Genomic DNA, 23,576 nt, shown 5'->3' on the forward strand with positions numbered 1-23,576 from the left:
TAAGAGCCCCCCGCACCCTCACTATAAGAGCCACCTCACTATAAGAGCCACCCACACCCTCACTATAAGAGCCACCTCACTATAAGAGGCCCCCTCACTATAAGAGCCACCCACACCCTCACTATAAGAGCCCCCAGCACCCTCACTATAAGAGCCCCCTGCACCCTCACTATAAGAGCCGCCCGCACCCTCACTATAAGAGCCGCCCGCAGCCTCACTATAAGAGCCGCCCGCAGCCTCACTATAAGAGCCTCCTGCAGCCTCACTATAAGAGCCGCCCGCACCCTCACTATAAGAGCCCTCCACACCCTCACTATAAGAGCCGCCCACACCCTCACTATAAGAGCCGCCCGCACCCTCACTATAAGAGCCACCCACACCCTCACTATGAGAGCCTCCCCGCACCCTCACTATAAGAGCCGCCCCCAGCCTCACTATAAGAGCCCTCCACACCCTCACTATAAGAGCCGCCCACACCCTCACTATAAGAGCCGCCCGCACCCTCACTATAAGAGCCACCCACACCCTCACTATGAGAGCCTCCCCGCACCCTCACTATAAGAGCCCCCCGCACCCTCACTATAAGAGCCCCCCCCCCGCACCCTCACTATAAGAGCCGCCCACACCCTCACTATAAGAGCCACCCACACCCTCACTATAAGAGCCGCCCGCACCCTCACTATAAGAGCCGCCCACAGCCTCACTATAAGAGCCACCCACACCCTCACTATAAGAGCCACCCACACCCTCACTATAAGAGCCGCCCGCACCCTCACTATAAGAGCCGCCCGCACCCTCACTATAAGAGCCGCCCGCACCCTCACTATAAGAGCCACCCGCACCCTCACTATAAGAGCCGCCCCCAGCCTCACTATAAGAGCCCTCCACACCCTCACTATAAGAGCCGCCCACACCCTCACTATAAGAGCCGCCCGCACCCTCACTATAAGAGCCACCCGCACCCTCACTATAAGAGCCGCCCCCAGCCTCACTATAAGAGCCCTCCACACCCTCACTATAAGAGCCACCCACACCCTCACTATAAGAGCCGCCCGCACCCTCACTATAAGAGCCGCCCACAGCCTCACTATAAGAGCCGCCCACACCCTCACTATAAGAGCCGCCCACACCCTCACTATAAGAGCCGCCCGCACCCTCACTATAAGAGCCGCCCGCACCCTCACTATAAGAGCCGCCCGCACCCTCACTATAAGAGCCACCCGCACCCTCACTATAAGAGCCGCCCCCAGCCTCACTATAAGAGCCCTCCACACCCTCACTATAAGAGCCGCCCACACCCTCACTATAAGAGCCGCCCGCAGCCTCACTATAAGAGCCGCCCGCAGCCTCACTATAAGAGCCCCCAGCACCCTCACTATAAGAGCCCCCTGCACCCTCACTATAAGAGCCGCCCGCACCCTCACTATAAGAGCCGCCCGCAGCCTCACTATAAGAGCCGCCCGCAGCCTCACTATAAGAGCCTCCTGCAGCCTCACTATAAGAGCCGCCCGCACCCTCACTATAAGAGCCCTCCACACCCTCACTATAAGAGCCGCCCACACCCTCACTATAAGAGCCGCCCGCACCCTCACTATAAGAGCCACCCACACCCTCACTATGAGAGCCTCCCCGCACCCTCACTATAAGAGCCGCCCCCAGCCTCACTATAAGAGCCCTCCACACCCTCACTATAAGAGCCGCCCACACCCTCACTATAAGAGCCGCCCGCACCCTCACTATAAGAGCCACCCACACCCTCACTATGAGAGCCTCCCCGCACCCTCACTATAAGAGCCCCCCGCACCCTCACTATAAGAGCCCCCCCCCCGCACCCTCACTATAAGAGCCGCCCACACCCTCACTATAAGAGCCACCCACACCCTCACTATAAGAGCCGCCCGCACCCTCACTATAAGAGCCGCCCACAGCCTCACTATAAGAGCCACCCACACCCTCACTATAAGAGCCACCCACACCCTCACTATAAGAGCCGCCCGCACCCTCACTATAAGAGCCGCCCGCACCCTCACTATAAGAGCCGCCCGCACCCTCACTATAAGAGCCACCCGCACCCTCACTATAAGAGCCGCCCCCAGCCTCACTATAAGAGCCCTCCACACCCTCACTATAAGAGCCGCCCACACCCTCACTATAAGAGCCGCCCGCACCCTCACTATAAGAGCCACCCGCACCCTCACTATAAGAGCCGCCCCCAGCCTCACTATAAGAGCCCTCCACACCCTCACTATAAGAGCCACCCACACCCTCACTATAAGAGCCGCCCGCACCCTCACTATAAGAGCCGCCCACAGCCTCACTATAAGAGCCGCCCACACCCTCACTATAAGAGCCACCCACACCCTCACTATAAGAGCCGCCCGCACCCTCACTATAAGAGCCGCCCGCACCCTCACTATAAGAGCCGCCCGCACCCTCACTATAAGAGCCACCCGCACCCTCACTATAAGAGCCGCCCCCAGCCTCACTATAAGAGCCCTCCACACCCTCACTATAAGAGCCGCCCACACCCTCACTATAAGAGCCGCCCGCACCCTCACTATAAGAGCCACCCACACCCTCACTATGAGAGCCTCCCCGCACCCTCACTATAAGAGCCCCCCGCACCCTCACTATAAGAGCCCCCCCCCCGCACCCTCACTATAAGAGCCGCCCACACCCTCACTATAAGAACCACCCACACCCTCACTATGAGAGCCTCCCACACCCTCACTATAAGAGCCCCCCGCACCCTCACTATAAGAGCCCCCCCCCGCACCCTCACTATAAGAGCCACCCACACCCTCACTATGAGAGCCTCCCACACCCTCACTATAAGAGCCACCCACACCCTCACTATAAGAGCCCCCCCCGCACCCTCACTATAAGAGCCGCCCACACCCTCACTATAAGAACCACCCACACCCTCACTATGAGAGCCTCCCACACCCTCACTATAAGAGCCCCCCGCACCCTCACTATAAGAGCCTCCCCCCCGCACCCTCACTATAAGAGCCACCCACACCCTCACTATGAGAGCCTCCCACACCCTCACTATAAGAGCCGCCCACACCCTCACTATAAGAGCCGCCCGCACCCTCACTATAAGAGCCCCCCCCCCGCACCCTCACTATAAGAGCCGCCCACACCCTCACTATAAGAGCCGCCCGCACCCTCACTATAAGAGCCGCCCACACCCTCACTATAAGAGCCCCCCGCACACTCACTATAAGAGCCGCCCACACCCTCACTATAAGAGCCCCCCCCGCACCCTCACTATAAGAGCCGCCCACACCCTCACTATAAGAGCCGCCCGCACCCTCACTATAAGAGCCCCCAGCACCCTCACTATAAGAGCCGCCCACACCCTCACTATAAGAGCCACCCGCACCCTCACTATCAGAGCCTCCCACAGCCTCAATATAAGAGCCGCCCGCACCCTCACTATAAGAGCCGCCCGCACCCTCACTATAAGAGCCGCCCGCACCCTCACTATAAGAGCCGCCCGCACCCTCACTATAAGAGCCGCCCACACCCTCACTATAAGAGCCGCCCGCACCCTCACTATAAGAGCCGCCCGCACCCTCACTATAAGAGCCACCCGCACCCTCACTATAAGAGCCGCCCCCAGCCTCACTATAAGAGCCCTCCACACCCTCACTATAAGAGCCGCCCACACCCTCACTATAAGAGCCGCCCGCACCCTCACTATAAGAGCCACCCACACCCTCACTATGAGAGCCTCCCACACCCTCACTATAAGAGCCACCCACACCCTCACTATAAGAGCCCCCCCCCCCCCCCGCACCCTCACTATAAGAGCCGCCCACACCCTCACTATAAGAGCCGCCCGCACCCTCACTATAAGAGCCCCCCCCGCACCCTCACTATAAGAGCCGCCCACACCCTCACTATAAGAGCCGCCCGCACCCTCACTATAAGAGCCGCCCACACCCTCACTATAAGAGCCCCCCGCACCCTCACTATAAGAGCCGCCCGCACCCTCACTATAAGAGCCAACCACACCCTCACTACAAGAGCCTCCCACACCCTCACTATAAGAGCCCCCTACAGCCTCACTATAAGAGCCCCCGCACCCTCACTATAAGAGCCGCCCACAGCCTCACTATAAGAGCCCCCACACCCTCACTTTAAGAGCCACCCACACCCTCACTATAAGAGCCACCCACACCCTCACTATAAGAGCCACCCACACCCTCACTATAAGAGCCACCCACACCCTCACTATAAGAGCCACCCACAGCCTCACTATAAGAGCCACCCACACCCTCACTATAAGAGCCACCCACACCCTCACTATAAGAGCCGCCCGCACCCTCACTATAAGAGCCGCCCACACCCTCACTATAAGAGCCACCCACAGCCTCACTATAAGAGCCACCCACACCCTCACTATAAGAGCCACCTACAGCCTCACTATAAGAGCCGCCAGCACCCTCACTATAAGAGCCGCCCACACCCTCACTATAAGAGCCACACACACCCTCACTATAAGAGCCGCCTACACCTTCACTATAAGAGCCGCCCACAGCCTCACTATAAGAGCCGCCCACACCCTCATTATAAGAGCCGCCCACACCTTCACTATAAGAGCCGCCCACACCCTCACTATAAGAGCCGCCCACACCCTCACTATAAGAGCCACCCACACCCTCATTATAAGAGCCGCCCACACCTTCACTATAAGAGCCGCCCACAGCCTCACTATAAGAGCCGCCCACACCCACATTATAAGAGCCGCCCACAGCCTCACTATAAGAGCCACCCACACCCTCATTATAAGAGCCACCCACAGCCTCACTATAAGAGCCACCCTCACTATAAGAGCCACCTACAGCCTCACTATAAGAGCCGCCCGCACCCTCACTATAAGAGCCGCCCACACCCTCACTATAAGAGCAACCCACACCCTCATTATCAGAGCCGCCCACACCTTCACTATAAGAGCCGCCCACACCTTCACTATAAGAGCCGCCCACACCCTCACTATAAGAGCCACCCACACCCTCATTATAAGAGCCGCCCACACCTTCACTATAAGAGCCCCCCACAGCCTCACTATAAGAGCCACCCACACCCTCATTATAAGAGCCGCCCACACCTTCACTATAAGAGCCCCCCACAGCCTCACTATAAGAGCCACCCACACCCTCATTATAAGAGCCCCCGCACCCTCACTATAAGAGCCCCCCACACCCTCACTATAAGAGCCCCCCGCACCCTCACTATAAGAGCCACCCACACCCTCACTATAAGAGCCGCCCACAGCCTCACTATAAGAGCCCCCCACACCCTCACTATAAGAGCCACCCACACCCTCACTATAAGAGCCCCCCACACCCTCACTATAAGAGCCACCCACACCCTCACTATAAGAGCCACCCACACCCTCACTATAAGAGCCGCCCACACCCTCACTATAAGAGCCACCCACACCCTCACTATAAGAGCCACCCACACCCTCACTATAAGAGCCACCCACACCCTCACTATAAGAGCCCCCCGCACCCTCACTATAAGAGCCGCCCGCAGCCTCACTATAAGAGCCCCCCACACCCTCACTATAAGAGCCACCCACAGCCTAGAGCCGCCCGCACCCTCACTATAAGAGCCACCCACACCCTCACTATAAGAGCCCCCCCGCACCCTCACTATAAGAGCCGCCCACACCCTCACTATAAGAGCCACCCACACCCTCACTATAAGAGCCGCCCACAGCCTAGAGCCGCCCGCACCCTCACTATAAGAGCCACCCACACCCTCACTATAAGAGCCACCCACACCCTCACTATAAGAGCCGCCCACACCCTCACTATAAGAGCCACCCACACCCTCACTATAAGAGCCACCCACAGCCTAGAGCCGCCCGCACCCTCACTATAAGAGCCACCCACACCCTCACTATAAGAGCCGCCCACACCCTCACTATAAGAGCCACCCACACCCTCACTATAAGAGCCGCCCACACCCTCACTATAAGAGCCACCCACACCCTCACTATAAGAGCCACCCACACCCTCACTATAAGAGCCACCCACACCCTCACTATAAGAGCCACCCACACCCTCACTATAAGAGCCACCCACACCCTCACTATAAGAGCCACCCACACCCTCACTATAAGAGCCACCCACACCCTCACTATAAGAGCCACCCACACCCTCACTATAAGAGCCACCCACACCCTCACTATAAGAGCCGCCCGCAGCCTCACTATAAGAGCCACCCACAGCCTAGAGCCGCCCACAGCCTCACTATAAGAGCCCCCCGCACCCTCAATATAAAGGAGCTGCGGCTGCTCCGGTGTCTTCTCCCGTCTCCCCGAGGTGTCTGCTCGCTTTATCGGGGAATAAAAGGTGATGATGGAGATGGTGAGAAACCCTTGTGTGGAATAATCTGGGCTTTTCTCAGTGAGTTGCTGTGTATTCAGGGACTTCTCTTATTTAACCCCTTGCTGCACAGATCTCGGCATTCTTGGGGACGTTTATAATAATTCCGTGTTCTCCACCTGCTGTGATGAGCCCGTGTGTCTGACCTGGAGACGATCAGATCTTCTCTTCCTGTCACAATCAGTATTGTGGAGACGATATACTGGTCAGGGACGTATCCTACAAGAGACATTTCAGGGAAGACAAATTCTGCCCTTCCCAGCAGATCCCACCATGTCTCCCCATTACAGATCAGTCCTGCGGCTACAGGCAGGAGGTCTGCGATGGGAAATGTACGATCATGGGTGAAGATTGCTGAGAGTTCCCTGCTCAGAACATTACTCTGTGGTGTCGGGATCTCACCGGTCAGGCAGTTACATTATCGGCCGTCACATCCTCCTCACAGGATTCCTGCTCAGTTACTGATCGTCCTTCCCCCGCTTCATCCAGTGTCAGGACTGGCGGCTCTCGGGCAATAAATCCACAGGTAGAAGCTCCAAGAATGAGGAGGGAACAACGAATCATAGGAGAAATATCCCAATATAATCGCAGGATAGGATCCTCTAGCACCAGATGTAATAATGTATAACGATCGTCATAGATCTCATAGGGTTAATATGAGGTGAGATAAAACCACCGCAGTGCAGAGAGCTCCGAGCACAAGTCTGACTGTAAGATGCGGTGTCTTCATATTAATCTATAAAATAAATAGAACGCGGATTTACAGGGGAACGGGCTGTACAGTAATATTCTCCTGATCAGATCCGTGTGGGGTGAATAGGGCAGCGAATATTCACAGGGAATGTGGCGGCATGAGGCAGCTGGATAGATGGACGTCCTGTGTACCGGGTACGGAGACTCCTGTGTGATGACCACGTCCTGGACACTAATGTTTCGGATGGATGGCGCCTCTGAAGACTATTATAACCTCCCCAGAGTAGTAATGGCGACCGATCCCCGTGTTTGGGGGCAGACAGCTGGGAGGACAGGACCCGGTATACACAGCGATCGCCGCTAGAGCAGCAGAGGGGCCGGTAATAATCCGAACGACACTGAAAAACGATTGAGCGGGAAATTCAAAACCAGGCAATGTAATCAGCCAATGAGCGAGAGACATCCGCAGGCGCCGACCAATCCCAGACACAGGAATATCCGCCTCCATTAACTCCTCAGTGTCCGTGTGTGCTGATCCCCACGACTCAGTCGCATTACAGAAGCGGCGACTTCCCCACCCGGGACCGGCAGCGTCACATCAGGCTTCGGGCAGAACATAGGAGACTTGTCTCAGTCAGGCTGTGATAGGATCAGCGCGGACACCGCAGGGGATCTGCACAGGATAATAAGCGGTGAGTGAGGAGCCTCCGCTTGTGCAGATGGAGCGGGGGAGAAGCACTGACAGGGATTAACCCCTCACCCGCCAGACTGTCATTGCAATTTATGGCTGATAGAAGACACAAGTCCAACAGGTGCAAACTACAACTCAACAGAATATTTCTGCCTTTCCTTCTGCTCCAGGACAAATATCTGTTTTCACCCCTTATCTACTGTGTTCACAGCAAACGTTTTCTATTGGGTGAGAAACTCATTTGAGCAAGAAGCGGTAATAAGCCCCGCCCTCTGTAGCTCATTGGTGGTTCCTCAAGACTCTTCTCCATTGGCAGCTTCAGATCCGTCCAATGACAGGGGAGGAGGGCGGAGCAACGGACTATATAAGGCGACACAGCACAGTCTCTTCTCCACACGATTTTCTGTCTTAAGTTATTTGACGTTATTGCCATCATGTCTGGACGCGGCAAACAAGGAGGAAAGGTCCGTGCTAAGGCCAAGACCCGCTCATCCCGGGCAGGACTGCAGTTCCCGGTAGGCCGTGTGCACAGGCTTCTCCGCAAGGGCAACTACGCAGAGAGAGTCGGCGCCGGCGCTCCGGTCTATCTGGCCGCTGTGCTGGAGTATCTGACCGCGGAGATTCTGGAATTAGCCGGTAATGCCGCCCGGGACAACAAGAAGACCCGCATCATCCCCCGACACCTGCAGCTGGCGGTGCGCAATGACGAGGAGCTGAACAGGCTGCTGGGTGGGGTGACCATCGCCCAGGGGGGCGTCCTGCCCAACATCCAGGCCGTGCTGCTGCCCAAGAAGACCGAGAGCAGCAAGAAGAGCAAGTGAGCGCTGCCACCGATCTATCCACAAACCAAAGGCTCTTCTAAGAGCCACCCACACCGTCACCACAAGAGTCGGCGCCTCTTCTATGTATGATGTGCAGTGCAAAAAAAAGGGAAGAAGCCAGCACTGCTTATGGTCAGAACGCAATAACTGAAGTGCAATTGCACATAAATTCTAACTGTATTTCAAATATGAGACATTTAGCAAACAATTGATCAATTCTTTGAGCTACCCCGCCACTTCACGGCATTCTCATAATGGGGCAGTCCTAATCTAGTATTTTATTTACGTTGTGCCATTATGGCCTCCTGAATGTATATAAAAAAAAAAAAAAAAAAAAAAAAAAAGGACAACATAACATGCGAACTGTACCTGGAGCATTTTCAGAATCACTCCCTTGGTGCCAGGAAAGGCAAACGCAGTGTACACGGTCTGTAGCCTGCCTGACACCACACAGGGCTCTTATCTTCTGGGCTCCATAGTCTTCTGTTCTTCGGTTCCTCATACTCTAAGGTTTTGTATGGGGGGCTGCACATGATGAGGGGGGCTGCAATTGGATTGTAGGCGGGGGATGGGAAGAGCAAATGACTTTCAAAGTTGAGGCGGTAAATTATGTATTGAATGAGGGGGGAGAGAGGACATGACATAAGGAATTAGGGTGGAAGGGACATGTAAATATGAATCGGGGAGAGGGGGCACATAGTGGGGGCGTTGAGGATGGAGTGACTGGTATTTAGGGGCAAGAGTACATGGACTAATTAATGTATATAGTGGGGGGGGGGTGGTAAATTGCTATGTAGTATTTATAGTTGGCGCAGTGGTGGATTATGATTTATATTTGGAATGGTGGATTGCGTCCTGCACTGTATGGGGTACAGCATATACAGCACTGTATGGAGTGTGGTGGAGGAGCAGTAAAGGCAGTGAGCGGAAATATCACATTCTGTAGTCAGCCAATAATTAAGCTTAAAGTCTACGGCTCCGCCCACAGGAGGCGCCACTGTTAACCATTTGGTGTCTGTTATTTCTCGCCATAATCAGTGATTTCCTATCCGCAGTGACCGGAGCCTGAACAGCAGAGAAGCACAGATCGTCCGGAGCTTCAGTCGTTCACCAACCACAGCAGCGATGAGCTCTCGGCAGAGCGGACCTGAGAGGGAACTGCAGATTGATGACGCATTTCTGGGGCGTGTATCTTACAGGAGCGCACATTTATCTGCTCTCTAATTGGCCGGTCACTGAGCGGTTAATGATTTAGAATTTCCCGCTCATTGCAAGATTTGTTATTTTTAGATGTTACAATATTGTTGGAAAACAAAAAGAAAATCTTTCAAGATCAGCAGCAACCGCTCATCAACAGGACTCATCCCCAGCAGTAACTGCTCCATCCACAAGACCCCGGCAGCTCCATCCCCCCCAGAAGAGGAATAACTGAAATACAAGATGATGTATGATTCCCATTATAGGGGAATGGTGGTACGGTATATAGAGTGGTGGATATACAGCGCTACATGGGGGTATGGTGGTATTTAGCACAACGCCATTACCCGTAGACACCAGCAGAGAATAGCTCCCCCTATAGTTGGGGAGAGTGTGGGGTCCTGATAGGAGGAGCAGCAATTACTACACGTCCCAGCCCCTCAGACGCTTCTACTGGGAGCAGAGGACTCACAGCTCCAGTGTGCGCTCAGGAGATTCTGGGAGACTTCGGGTCAAAACAAAGTGAACATAGAAACTGCAGATAAAGATCCATCACTGGGATCCTCTCACAGGTGTAATGTGGCCACAACCGCAGGAGGTCATGAGATCCCACAGTCCCGGCCTCTTCTGCTAAATCAAGGCCATATTTATTTGATATCATACTGAACTTTCCACAGAAAAAATAGTCATTCATCATTAGATTAGGGCGGATATTGGAGCGAAGCCCCCTCGGGATCTTTTTAACCTTATAGTACTCACTGAGTGTGGTGAGATGCAGCTGTAAGGTCACACACTTCGTCAAAATGTTCTCATATTTAAACTTTAACCCCTTCATGACCTTGGGATTTTTCGTTTTTCCGTGTTCGTTTTTCACTCCCCTCCTTCCCAGAGCCATAACTTTTTTATTTTTCCGTCAATTTGGTCATGTGAGGGCTTATTTTTTGCGGGACAAGTTGTACCTTTGAACAACATCATTGGTTTTAACATGTCGTGTACTAGAAAACGGGAAAAAAATTTCAAGTGCGCTGATCGCTGCTATGTAGCAGAAATGCAGGTGTGCTGTGAGCGCCGACCACAGGGTGGCGCTCACAGCCACCGGCGATCAGTAACTATAGAGGTCTCAAGGACCTCTATAGTTACAATGGAGACGCATCGCCGACCCCCGATCAAGTGACGGGGGTCGGCGATGACGTCATTTCCGGCCGCCCGGAAGCGGTAGTTAAATGCCGCTGTCTGCGTTTGACTAGTTAATAGGTGCGGGCAGATCGCGATTCTGCCCGCGCCTATTATGGGCATATGTCAGCTGTTCAAAACAGCTGACATGTCCCGGCTTTGATGCGGGCTCACCGCGGAGCCCTGCATCAAAGCAGGGGATCTGACCTCGGACGTACTATCCCGTCCGAGGTCAGATAGGGGTTAAGTCATACAGTGAAGGTGTACTCAGGAAGGCGGCATTGGTTTCCACCTCCCCAATAATCCTTTCCCCATCCTCACTAGTGTATGCAAATACGCCAGATTCAGGCACTTTATGCTCCATAGTCCACAACACAAAATGTGCAAAAAAATAAAAAATATAAAAACTGGATGCAAATTTCCACAGAGTAGACAATATAGGCAACAACTGGAACAGCATCTACAGAGTACCTGATAAAGTGCAAAGCTTTCCCAGTCAGTAGTCCAATGACTTCAAGCGATATGAAGAAAAAAGAAAAGCAGCACAAAAAATAAAGAAAAATGTGGACTTTATTGCCTGAATGGCGTGGCGACGTTTCGGATACAAGATCCTTTTTCAAGTAGTGAACACATGGGTGAAACAATCATTTATACAAAACCCATAACAATCTCATTATAAAATCCATTATGTGCAATATCATAAATATAAGAGAATTACATTAGACAACAGTCTATGAAAAGGTGACTCCATATACAGAAGGATACTTTCATAAAATCCGTACTCGGTGTACATCAAACAATAATGTGACACGTGATATATCGTAAAATATCCTAATGATCAATTACTAATCAAATAAAATCAAGGTATCTCAGGTGTGTCCATCCCATACGCTCCAATCATATGAGTTATATACATATATTACCTAAGATCTGCACGCCACGGCTCTCGGCGTCCACCCGCGCACACTGCGCATGTCCGTGACATCAGAGCCAGAAGAGGCCCATAATGCCACAGCTCGCAGCTGCGCAAAGCAGCGCCGAAGGTCCGGCCGCCATCTTTAATAAGGGAAAACTTCGCCCACAGGGAACAACGGCTACAAAGCTATTAAAACTCTAGATTACTAAAATATTCAACTGTAACAAGTAGAAACGGACTCATATTCACGGGCCAAATGTATTATGGCCATACTAGACCCAAATTGTTCCAAACTTTAGTCTCGAGCACCACCACACAGACCAACAGGCAGAAGATACACTCCATATAAAGGAATAAAATGTGCCAAAATCTAAAGGGACCAGGACAAGAGTCCAATATTGAGTCACACGGACTCAGGTGCTCACACTAACAAGTGTAGCATCTCGTTCCAACACCGGACTTGGAGATCTTAGGGGGCAAACCCCCCCCCCCCATCCCTCCTATCCAGTAGCTGCAAAACTCACAGTCCACATAATATGGCCACATATATAAATTCCTAAATAATTAGTCAGACACACAGCCATATCGTGGTAGCTCATAATAATTATCTTTTATTCTTTATTACAGTACACAGGTCTGTGTACTGTCTTTTATTCTTTTGAGAATGCAAAATACGCAAATATGCAAATACGCCAGATTCAGGCACTTTATGCTCCATAGTCCACAACACAAAATGTGCAAAAAAATAAAAAATATAAAAACTGGATGCAAATTTCCACAGAGTAGACAATATAGGCAAAAATTGGAACAGCATCTACAGAGTACCTGATAAAGTGCAAAGCTTTCCCAGTCAGTAGTCCAATGACTTCGTACTGAGAACTGAGAATTCGTACTCCAGCTATTGAAATTAGTGTTGACCAAAAATTATTTTTTATTATGGGATTCTTTTTATTTGCAATTGCGCGGGACCGCCATGGGCGTGAACATGGCGCCCGCGTATGCAAATATTGTCATGAGTGTCCTTGAGGAGGACCTCATCTATGTGTCCCACCACTTCAGCTATGTAGCGGCGTGGTGGCGATACATAGACGATGTCTTCCTCATTTGGACTGGCACTAGAGATGCATTATTGGAATTTCATGAATATTTGAATACGATCGATGATACAATCAAGTTCACCCTGGTATATTCGGAGACCAATATACAATTTCTGGACGTTAATGTCCTGATAAAGAATGGTAGGCTGGTCACTCAATTGTATACGAAGGCTACAGACAAGAACAATTTGTTGCTTTTTAGTAGCCAACATCCGAAAAAATCAAAGGAGTCCATCCCATATAGCCAATTGATACGAGTAAAAAAAATTGAAAGTGAAGAATACTCCTTAAAAAAATCTATGGATGAGACACTTAAGAAATTTTCGGAGAGAGGCTACTCAAAAAATCTGTTACAGAGACAAAAAAACAAAGTTAATGCACTACATAGAAAAAATTTACTCCAAATTAAACCACGCTCTGATGAAATCAGCCGTATTCCTTTTGTAACCACTTACTGTGAGGAGAGCAACATGGTTGCAGGTATTATACGGAAACACTGGGGAATGCTGCATAGATGTATCCCTCAGGTGAGGGAGTTTTCTAAACCCCCAATTTTTTCGTATAAACGGAACCGTACTGTTGGCTCCACTGTAACTAAGTCAGACATAGGTACCTTCAAGAAGCAAGGCCAGGCTACATTGACTGGTATTGGTAGGAGGGGGTGTTACCCATGCTTATCATGCGTCAATTGTTGTTTGATGCTGAAGGGTGAAAAGTTTTTCCATCCTAAGACCAATGAGGAGTTCAAAATTCGGCATTTTTTGACATGCGATTCAGACTACGTAATCTATTTACTGCAATGTCCTTGCTCATTATGGTATGTCGGTGAGACAACATGTGAATTCAAAACGAGAATCAACCAACACCGACATACCATAAGGAAGAAACGCATGGACTTACCTGTGTCCAAACATTTCACGGAAAATTCACATACGGAAAGGGAGCTTCGGTTTCGTATTATTGATACGATACCAGTCCAAAGGAGGGGAGGTGATCGGGTTCAAATGTTGAAAAAAAGGGAAATGGAGTGGATAATGAGATTAAAGACTCTGAAGCCGTATGGTCTCAATGTAGACTTCAAATATAGTCAAATTATGTGAAAAAATATGGAATACGATGTCGGTTTATTCTTTCCCTACCTGCTGTTTCGGTTTTAATATTATATTCTAAGTAACGGAGTAATAACATTTATTCTTTTTCTTCTTCCTTTATCTCAGGTGCTCCACCCTGTGCTGCGATCGTGTGGAAACATAGAGAAATGGGGATATTCTTCGGCTATGGGGACGTCAGTATTAAATATATAAAGAATCTTGAGATAAAAATTTTTTTTCCACTTTAAAAGCATAGTTGTGAAAAAATTAAAAATATTTTTTTTAAAAAAAGAACTTTTTCTCTTTTTTTCTTTTTTCTAACGTGGTAGTAGCGGACTCATTGGATATAAAGACCTGTGTACTGTAATAAAGAATAAAAGATAATTATTATGAGCTACCACGATATGGCTGTGTGTCTGACTAATTATTTAGGAACTAGATTGTGGCCCGATTCTAACGCATCGGGTATTCTAGAATATGCATGTCCCCGTAGTATATGGACAATGATGATTCCAGAATTCGCGGCAGACTGTGCCCGTCGCTGATTGGTTGAGGCAACCTTTATGACATCATCGTCGCCATGGCAACCATTATGACATCTACGTCGATACTGTGCCCGTTGCTGATTGGTCGAGGCCTGGCGGCCTTGACCAATCAGACGCGGAATATCTAGGTCCTTTATGACATCATCGTCGCTGTGCCCGTCGCTGATTGGTCGAGGCCTGGCAGCCTCGACCAATCAGAGATGCGGGATTTCCAGGACAGACAGACGGAAAAACCCTTAGACAGTTATATATATAGATTTATATATGTGGCCATATTATGTGGACTGTGAGTTTTGAAGCTACTGGATAGGAGGGATGGGTTTTTTTTTTGCCCCTTAAGATCTCCAAGTCCGGTGTTGGAACGAGATGCTACACTTGTTAGTGTGAGCACCTGAGTCCGTGTGACTCAATATTGGACTCTTGTCCTGGTCCCTTTAGATTTTGGCACATTTTCTTCCTTTATATGGAGTGTATCTTCTGCCTGTTGGTCTGTGTGGTGGTGCTCGAGACTAAATTTTGGAACAATTTGGGTCTAGTATGGCCATAATACATTTGGCCCGTGAATATGAGTCCGTTTCTACTTGTTACAGTTGAATATTTTAGTAATCTAGAGTTTTAATAGCTTTGTAGCCGTTGTTCCCTGTGGGCGAAGTTTTCCCTTATTAAAGATGGCGGCCGGACCTTCGGCGCTGCTTTGCGCAGCTGCGAGCTGTGGCATTATGGGCCTCTTCTGGCTCTGACGTCACGGACATGCGCAGTGTGCGCGGGTGGACGCCGAGAGCCGTGGCGTGCAGATCTTAGGTAATATATGTATATAACTCATATGATTTGATATTGCACATAATGGATTTTATAATGAGATTGTTATGGGTTTTGTATAAATGATTGTTTCACCCATGTGTTCACTACTTGAAAAAGGATCTTGTATCCGAAACGTCGCCACGCCATTCAGGCAATAAAGTCCACATTTTTCTTTATTTTTTTGCGCTGCTTTTCTTTTTTCTTCATATCGCTTGAAGTCATTGGACTACTGACTGGGAAAGCTTTGCACTTTATCAGGTACTCTGTAGATGCTGTTCCAATTTTTGCCTATATATATAGATATACATATATATATATATATATATATATATATATATATATATATATATATATATATATATATATATATATATATATGTGTGTATATATATATATATGTATATATATATATGTGTAAATATATGTATATGTAAATATATATATATATATATATATATATATATATATATATATAATAGATTCAAGATTCAAAGAAGCTTTATTGTCAGGACCAAATACACATCAGTTTTGCCAAAGCAAGTGTATAAAGGCAATAGGGATAGGGACTGTGGGGATGTTGGATAGGAGCTGTAGGGAAGGTGGATGGGGGCAGATCCATTGTGGGGGCTATAGTCCATGGTATAGGGGAGGTGGATGGGGCAGATCCAGGGTGGGGGCTATAGTCCATGGCATAGGGGAGGTGGATGGGGGCAGGTCCAGGTCGGGGGCTATAGTCCATGGCATAGGGAAGGTGGATGGGGTCAGATCCATTGTGGGGGCTATAGTCCATGGCATAGGGGAGGTGGATGGGGCAGATCCAGGGTGGGGGCTATAGTCCATGGCATGGGGGAGGTGGATGGGGCAGATCCAGGGTGGGGGCTATAGTCCATGGTATAGGGGAGGTGGATGGGGGCAGATCCAGGGTGGGGGCTATAGTCCATGGCATAGGGGAGGTGGATGGGGCAGATCCAGGGTGGGGGGTATAGTCTATGGCATAGGGGAGGTGGATGGGGCAGATCCAGGGTGGGGGATATAGTCCATGGCATAGGGGAGGTGGATGGGACAGATCCAGGGTGGGGGCTATAGTCCATGGCATAGGGGAGGTGGATGGGGCAGATCCATTGTGGGGGCTATAGTCCATGGCATGGGGGAGGTGGATGGGGCAGATCCAGGGTGGGGGCTATAGTCCATGGCATAGGGGAGGTGGATGGGGCAGATCCATTGTGGGGGCTATAGTCCATGGTATAGGGGAGGTGGATGGGGCAGATCCAGGGTGGGGGCTATAGTCCATAGCATAGGGGAGGTGGATGGGGCAGATCCATTGTGGGGGCTATAGTCCATGGCATAGGGGAGGTGGATGGGGGCAGGTCCAGGTTGGGGGCTATAGTCCATGGCATAGGGGAGGTGGATGGGGCAGATCCAGGGTGGGGGCTATAGTCCATGGTATAGGGGAGGTGGATGGGGGCAGATCCAGGGTGGGGGCTATAGTCCATGGCATAGGGGAGGTGGATGGGGGCAGATCCATTGTGGGGGGTATAGTCCATGGCATAGGGGAGGTAACATAGTAACATAGTAACATAGTTAGTAAGGCCGAAAAAAGACATTTGTCCATCCAGTTCAGCCTATATTCCATTATAATAAATACCCAGATCTACGTCCTTCTACAGAACCTAATAATTGTATGATACAATATTGTTCTGCTCCAGGAAGACATCCAGGCCTCTCTTGAACCCCTCGACTGAGTTCGCCATCACCACCTCCTCAGGCAAGCAATTCCAGATTCTCACTGCCCTAACAGTAAAGAATCCTCTTCTATGTTGGTGGAAAAACCTTCTCTCCTCCAGACGCAAAGAATGCCCCCTTGTGCCCGTCACCTTCCTTGGTATAAACAGATCCTCAGCGAGATATTTGTATTGTCCCCTTATATACTTATACATGGTTATTAGATCGCCCCTCAGTCGTCTTTTTTCTAGACTAAATAATCCTAATTTCGCTAATCTATCTGGGTATTGTAGTTCTCCCATCCCCTTTATTAATTTTGTTGCCCTCCTTTGTACTCTCTCTAGTTCCATTATATCCTTCCTGAGCACCGGTGCCCAAAACTGGACACAGTACTCCATGTGCGGTCTAACTAGGGATTTGTACAGAGGCAGTATAATGCTCTCATCATGTGTATCCAGACCTCTTTTAATGCACCCCATGATCCTGTTTGCCTTGGCAGCTGCTGCCTGGCACTGGCTGCTCCAGGTAAGTTTATCATTAACTAGGATCCCCAAGTCCTTCTCCCTGTCAGATTTACCCAGTGGTTTCCCGTTCAGTGTGTAATGGTGATATTGATTCCCTCTTCCCATGTGTATAACCTTACATTTATCATTGTTAAACCTCATCTGCCACCTTTCAGCCCAAGTTTCCAACTTATCCAGATCCATCTGTAGCAGAATACTATCTTCTCTTGTATTAACTGCTTTACATAGTTTTGTATCATCAGCAAATATCGATATTTTACTGTGTAAACCTTCTACCAGATCATTAATGAATATGTTGAAGAGAACAGGTCCCAATACTGACCCCTGCGGTACCCCACTGGTCACAGCGACCCAGTTAGAGACTATACCATTTATAACCACCCTCTGCTTTCTATCACTAAGCCAGTTACTAACCCATTTACACACATTTTCCCCCAGACCAAGCATTCTCATTTTGTGTACCAACCTCTTGTGCGGCACGGTATCAAACGCTTTGGAAAAATCGAGATATACCACGTCCAATGACTCACCGTGGTCCAGCCTATAGCTTACCTCTTCATAAAAACTGATTAGATTGGTTTGACAGGAGCGATTTCTCATAAACCCATGCTGATATGGAGTTAAACAGTTATTCTCATTGAGATAATCCAGAATAACATCCCTCAGAAACCCTTCAAATATTTTACCAACAATAGAGGTTAGACTTACTGGCCTATAATTTCCAGGTTCACTTTTAGAGCCCTTTTTGAATATTGGCACCACATTTGCTATGCGCCAGTCCTGCGGAACAGACCCTGTCGCTATAGAGTCACTAAAAATAAGAAATAATGGTTTATCTATTACATTACTTAGTTCTCTTAGTACTCGTGGGTGTATGCCATCCGGACCCGGAGATTTATCTATTTTAATCTTATTTAGCCGGTTTCGCACCTCTTCTTGGGTTAGATTGGTGACCCTTAATATAGGGTTTTCATTGTTTCTTGGGATTTCACCTAGCATTTCATTTTCCACCGTGAATACCGTGGAGAAGAAGGTGTTTAATATGTTAGCTTTTTCCTCGTCATCTACAACCATTCTTTCCTCACTATTTTTTAAGGGGCCTACATTTTCAGTTTTTATTCTTTTACTATTGATATAGTTGAAGAACAGTTTGGGATTAGTTTTACTCTCCTTAGCAATGTGCTTCTCTGTTTCCTTTTTGGCAGCTTTAATTAGTTTTTTAGATAAAGTATTTTTCTCCCTATAGTTTTTTAGAGCTTCAATGGTGCCATCCTGCTTTAGTAGTGCAAATGCTTTCTTTTTACTGTTAATTGCCTGTCTTACTTCTTTGTTTAGCCACATTGGGTTTTTCTTATGTCTAGTCCTTTTATTCCCACAAGGTATAAACCGCTTACACTGCCTATTTAGGATGTTCTTAAACATTTCCCATTTATTATCTGTATTCTTATTTCTGAGGATATTGTCCCAGTCTACCAGATTAAGGGCATCTCTAAGCTGTTCAAACTTTGCCTTCCTAAAGTTTAATGTTTTTGTGACTCCCTGACAAGTCCCCCTAGTGAAAGACAGGTGAAACTGCACAATATTGTGGTCGCTATTTCCTAAATGCCCGACCACCTGCAGATTTGTTATTCTGTCAGGTCTATTAGATAGTATTAGGTCTAAAAGTGCTGCTCCTCTGGTTGGATTCTGCACCAATTGTGAAAGATAATTTTTCTTGGTTATTAGCAGAAACCTGTTGCCTTTATGGGTTTCACAGGTTTCTGTTTCCCAGTTAATATCCGGGTAGTTAAAGTCCCCCATAACCAGGACCTCATTATGGGTTGCAGCTTCATCTATCTGCTTTAGAAGTAGACTTTCCATGCTTTCTGTTATATTTGGGGGTTTGTAACAGACCCCAATGAGAATTTTGTTACCATTTTTCCCTCCATGAATTTCAACCCATATGGACTCGACATCCTCATTCCCTTCGCTAATATCCTCCCTTAAAGTGGACTTTAGACAAGACTTTACATAGAGACAAACCCCTCCTCCTCTCCGATTTTTACGATCCTTTCTAAACAGACTGTAACCCTGTAAGTTAACTGCCCAGTCATAGCTTTCATCTAACCATGTCTCGGTTATTCCCACTATGTCAAAGTTACCTGTAGATATTTCTGCTTCTAGTTCTTCCATCTTGTTTGTCAGGCTTCTGGCGTTTGCGAGCATGCAGTTTAGAGGATTTTGTTTTGTTCCAATCTCCTCACTGTGGATTGTTTTAGAAATGTTCTTACCTCCCTTCAGAGTATGTTTTCCTGGGTCGTCTTTGTTCGAGTCTAATGTTTTTCTTCCCGTCCCCTCTTCTTCTAGTTTAACGCCCTCCTGATGAGTGTAGCGAGTCTTCTGGCGAATGTGTGTTTCCCAGGTTTGTTGAGGTGTAGTCCGTCTCTGGCGAGGAGTCCATCATACCAATAATTCACACCGTGGTCCAGGAATCCAAATCCTTGTTGTCTGCACCATCGTCTTAGCCAGTTGTTTGCATCAAGGATCCTGTTCCATCTCCTGGTGCCATGCCCGTCTACTGGAAGGATAGAAGAAAAAACTACCTGTGCATCCAGTTCCTTTACTTTCTTCCCCAACTCTTCAAAGTCCTTGTAGATTGTCGGTAGGTCCTTCCTTGCCGTGTCATTGGTGCCAACATGTATCAGAAGAAATGGGTGGACGTCCTTGGAGCTGAAGAGCTTTGGTATCCTATCGGTCACATCCTTGATCATCGCACCTGGAAGGCAGCATACTTCTCTTGCAGTTATGTCCCGGCTGTACCTAACGATCTTCTAGCTTAGGGAGACTTCGCTTCTCCCAGAAGGCACCTGGAATATGCAAATTAGCCTCCTGAAGCTTGAATCCCTGGTTTGGTGATGCTTTCGAAGCAGCTGGTCCCGTCTGTACCCAACGATCTTCTAGCTTAGGGAGACTTCGCTTCTCCCAGAAGGCACCTGGAATATGCAAATTAGCCTCCTGAAGCTTGAATCCCTGGTTTGGTGATGCTTTCGAAGCAGCTGGTCCCGGCTGTACCCAACGATCTTCTAGCTTAGGGAGACTTCGCTTCTCCCAGAAGGCACCTGGAATATGCAAATTAGCCTCCTGAAGCTTGAATCCCTGTTTCAGGGCAGCGCCCGAATCCACAAACGCCATGACAGAAAACGACGACAAAGAGCATATCAAGGTAATGGACAGAAGGAATTTGGACTGTACAGTACCAATGACGGCAGACCTAGCGGACCGCTTAGTGCGCTTAGGACAATCAGAAATAGCATGAGTGGAATCACCACAGTAGAAACACAGACCATTCAGACGTCTGTATTCCTGCCGTTCAACTCTAGTCATAGTCCTATCGCACTGCATAGGCTCAGGTTTAACCTCAGGCAGTACCGCCAAATGGTGCACAGATTTACGCTCGCGCAAGCGTCGACCGATCTGAATGGCCAAAGACAAAGACTCATTCAAACCAGCAGGCATAGGAAATCCCACCATGACATCCTTAAGAGCCTCAGAGAGACCCTTTCTGAACAAAGCTGCCAGCGCAGATTCATTCCACTGAGTGAGTACTGACCATTTCCTAAATTTCTGACAATATACTTCTATATCATCCTGACCCTGGCACAAAGCCAGCAAATTTTTCTCAGCCTGATCCACTGAATTAGGCTCATCGTACAGCAATCCGAGCGCCAGGAAAAACGCATCGACACTACTCAATGCAGGGTCTCCTGGCGCAAGAGAAAATGCCCAGTCTTGAGGGTCGCCGCGCAAAAAAGAAATAATAATCAAAACCTGTTGAATAGGATTACCAGAAGAATGAGGTTTCAAGGCCAGAAATAGCTTACAATTATTTTTGAAACTTAGAAACTTAGTTCTATCTCCAAAAAACAAATCAGGAATAGGAATTCTAGGTTCTAACATAGATTTCTGATCAATAGTATCTTGAATTTTTTGTACATTTATAACGAGATTATCCATTGAAGAGCACAGACCCTGAATATCCATGTCCACACCTGTGTCCAGAATCACCCAAATGTCTAGGGGAAAAAAAAAGTGAACACAGAGCAGAAAAAAAAAAAAAAAAAAAAGATGTCAGAACTTTTTCTTTCCCTCTATTGAGAATCATTAGTTAGGCTCCTTGTACTGTTATGTTTGCTAATGACAGGTGTTATGAAGGCAATCCAGAAACACAGTGTGCTTAGCGATCAGAGCGCACACAGTGATCTGACAAATACCCAAAAATACAAGAACGAGCTCTGAGACGTGGAAACTCTGTAGACTGCACACCTGATCCTATCCTAAACACAACTAAAAGCGGCTGTGGATTGCGCCTAACAACTACCTAGGCAACTCGGCACAGCCTAAGAAACTAGCTAGCCTGAAGATAGAAAAATAGGCCTGACTTGCCCCAGAGAAATTCCCCAAAGGAAAAGGCAGCCCCCCACATATAATGACTGTGAGTAAGATGAAAAGACAAAACGTAGGGATGAAATAGATTCAGCAAAGTGGGGCCCGATATTCTAGGACAGAGCGAGGACAGTAAAGCGAACTTTGCAGTCTACAAAAAACCCTAAAGCAAAACCACGCAAAGGGGGCAAAAAAACCCACCGTGCCGAACTAACGGCACGGCGGTACACCCTTTGCGTCTCAGAGCTTCCAGCAAAACAAAAGACAAGCTGGACAGAAAAAAAGCAACAAAAAAGCAAAAAGCACTTAGCTATACAGAGCAGCAGGTCACAGGAACAATCAGGAGAAGCTCAGATCCAACACTGAAACATTGACAAGGAGCAAGGATAGCAGCATCAGGCGGAGTTAAGTAATGAAGCAGTTAACGAGCTCACCAGAACACCTGAGGGAGGAAGCTCAGAGGCTGCAGTACCACTTGTGACCACAGGAGTGAATTCAGCCACAGAATTCACAACAGTGTCCTATCAGAAAGAGTATTCAGTGCTGCTGGTTCAATATTGACCGAAAAAAGGACTCGTCTGGCTACCCAAAATGTTGATGATCTAACCTTCATTAAAATGAACCACTCCTGGATTTCTAATTATTTTGCCCCACCTTTCCCGGCTGACACCTAGCTTTCCTATAAAAAGGTCTTGCTCGTGGACTCTTCTTACTGACTGTTCCTATCTCTTAATTTGCAGCAGCTGTTTGTCCAGCATACGACATGTTTACACCTCCCTAAATGGGCTAACTCCCCCCACGGGGCCGTGGTCTCGCCACTTGGCGCAAGCACCCGTGAGAGTGCCGTTTGTCTGAAGAGGTGGGTGTGCCCGCTTTTGGTCGACGGCACTGCCACTGGGTCCCTCATAGTACAATAAAGTGTCTCTGGCGGTGGTGGTGCGCACCCAACGTCAGACACACTGTTGTAACATGAGGGGCCCTGGGCCTGTACCGCCGGCCACAAGAGAGTTCACCCACCCCCAGCTCAAACATTGCTCTACCACTTGCACAATTATCTGTCACAGTTACACCAATGTTTAGTCTATGCGCTGACATCCTTCAATGCCTGGCACTGACAATACCAATGTGTTGACATGTATGATGCTAGTTAAAATAGTCTGGGGCAGTGTCCTATATTTACACCAGTAAATACGTAGCGCCAAATTACTATGTCTGAAACTCAGCAGAGGAGCCCACCCCTGTACATAAGTATGCTACCCTTTTGGTTTTTGTTTTTGTTGTTTTGTGAGACATTAACATCTGTTTATTTTTTGGGACTACTAACTGTGTCAGACACTCTTTCCAATTGTCCTCCGCTGACCACACCATTGCTGCCTGTGTACCCCTGCAAGATAATTCAAACTGCTTTAAGCCTATTTTTTAAAATTTTAGGCCTACTAAGTCTGTCTGCGGTCCCTCCTACCATTTGTCCTCCGC

At 48.6% G+C, this 23,576-nt stretch overlaps 1 protein-coding gene and 1 long non-coding RNA gene across 2 annotated transcripts; both read left to right on the top strand.

The window, feature by feature from the left end:
* The first annotated feature begins 8,190 nt into the window (after nucleotides 1-8,190).
* On the top strand, nucleotides 8,191-8,855 carry LOC138641537 (histone H2A type 1-like). Its single transcript, XM_069729004.1, has one exon. The coding sequence runs from the start codon at nucleotides 8,226-8,228 to the stop codon at nucleotides 8,610-8,612; it is 387 nt and encodes a 128-aa protein (XP_069585105.1). The 5' UTR covers nucleotides 8,191-8,225; the 3' UTR covers nucleotides 8,613-8,855.
* Nucleotides 8,856-9,667: 812 nt separating this feature from the next.
* Nucleotides 9,668-14,488, top strand: LOC138641538 (uncharacterized). The gene is made up of 3 exons (XR_011313910.1): nucleotides 9,668-9,800; nucleotides 9,903-10,057; nucleotides 14,213-14,488. It is a non-coding gene; the product is annotated as an uncharacterized lncRNA (long non-coding RNA).
* Nucleotides 14,489-23,576: the final 9,088 nt, after the last annotated feature.

This window comes from Ranitomeya imitator, chromosome 6, assembly GCF_032444005.1.
Source record: "Ranitomeya imitator isolate aRanImi1 chromosome 6, aRanImi1.pri, whole genome shotgun sequence".
In the NCBI taxonomy this organism is placed as follows: domain Eukaryota; kingdom Metazoa; phylum Chordata; class Amphibia; order Anura; family Dendrobatidae; genus Ranitomeya; species Ranitomeya imitator.

Coding starts and splice junctions, on each gene's coding strand:
- LOC138641537 (XM_069729004.1), top strand. CDS start 8,226: ATGTCTGGACGCGGCAAACAAGGAGGAAAGGTCCGTGCTAAGGCCAAG.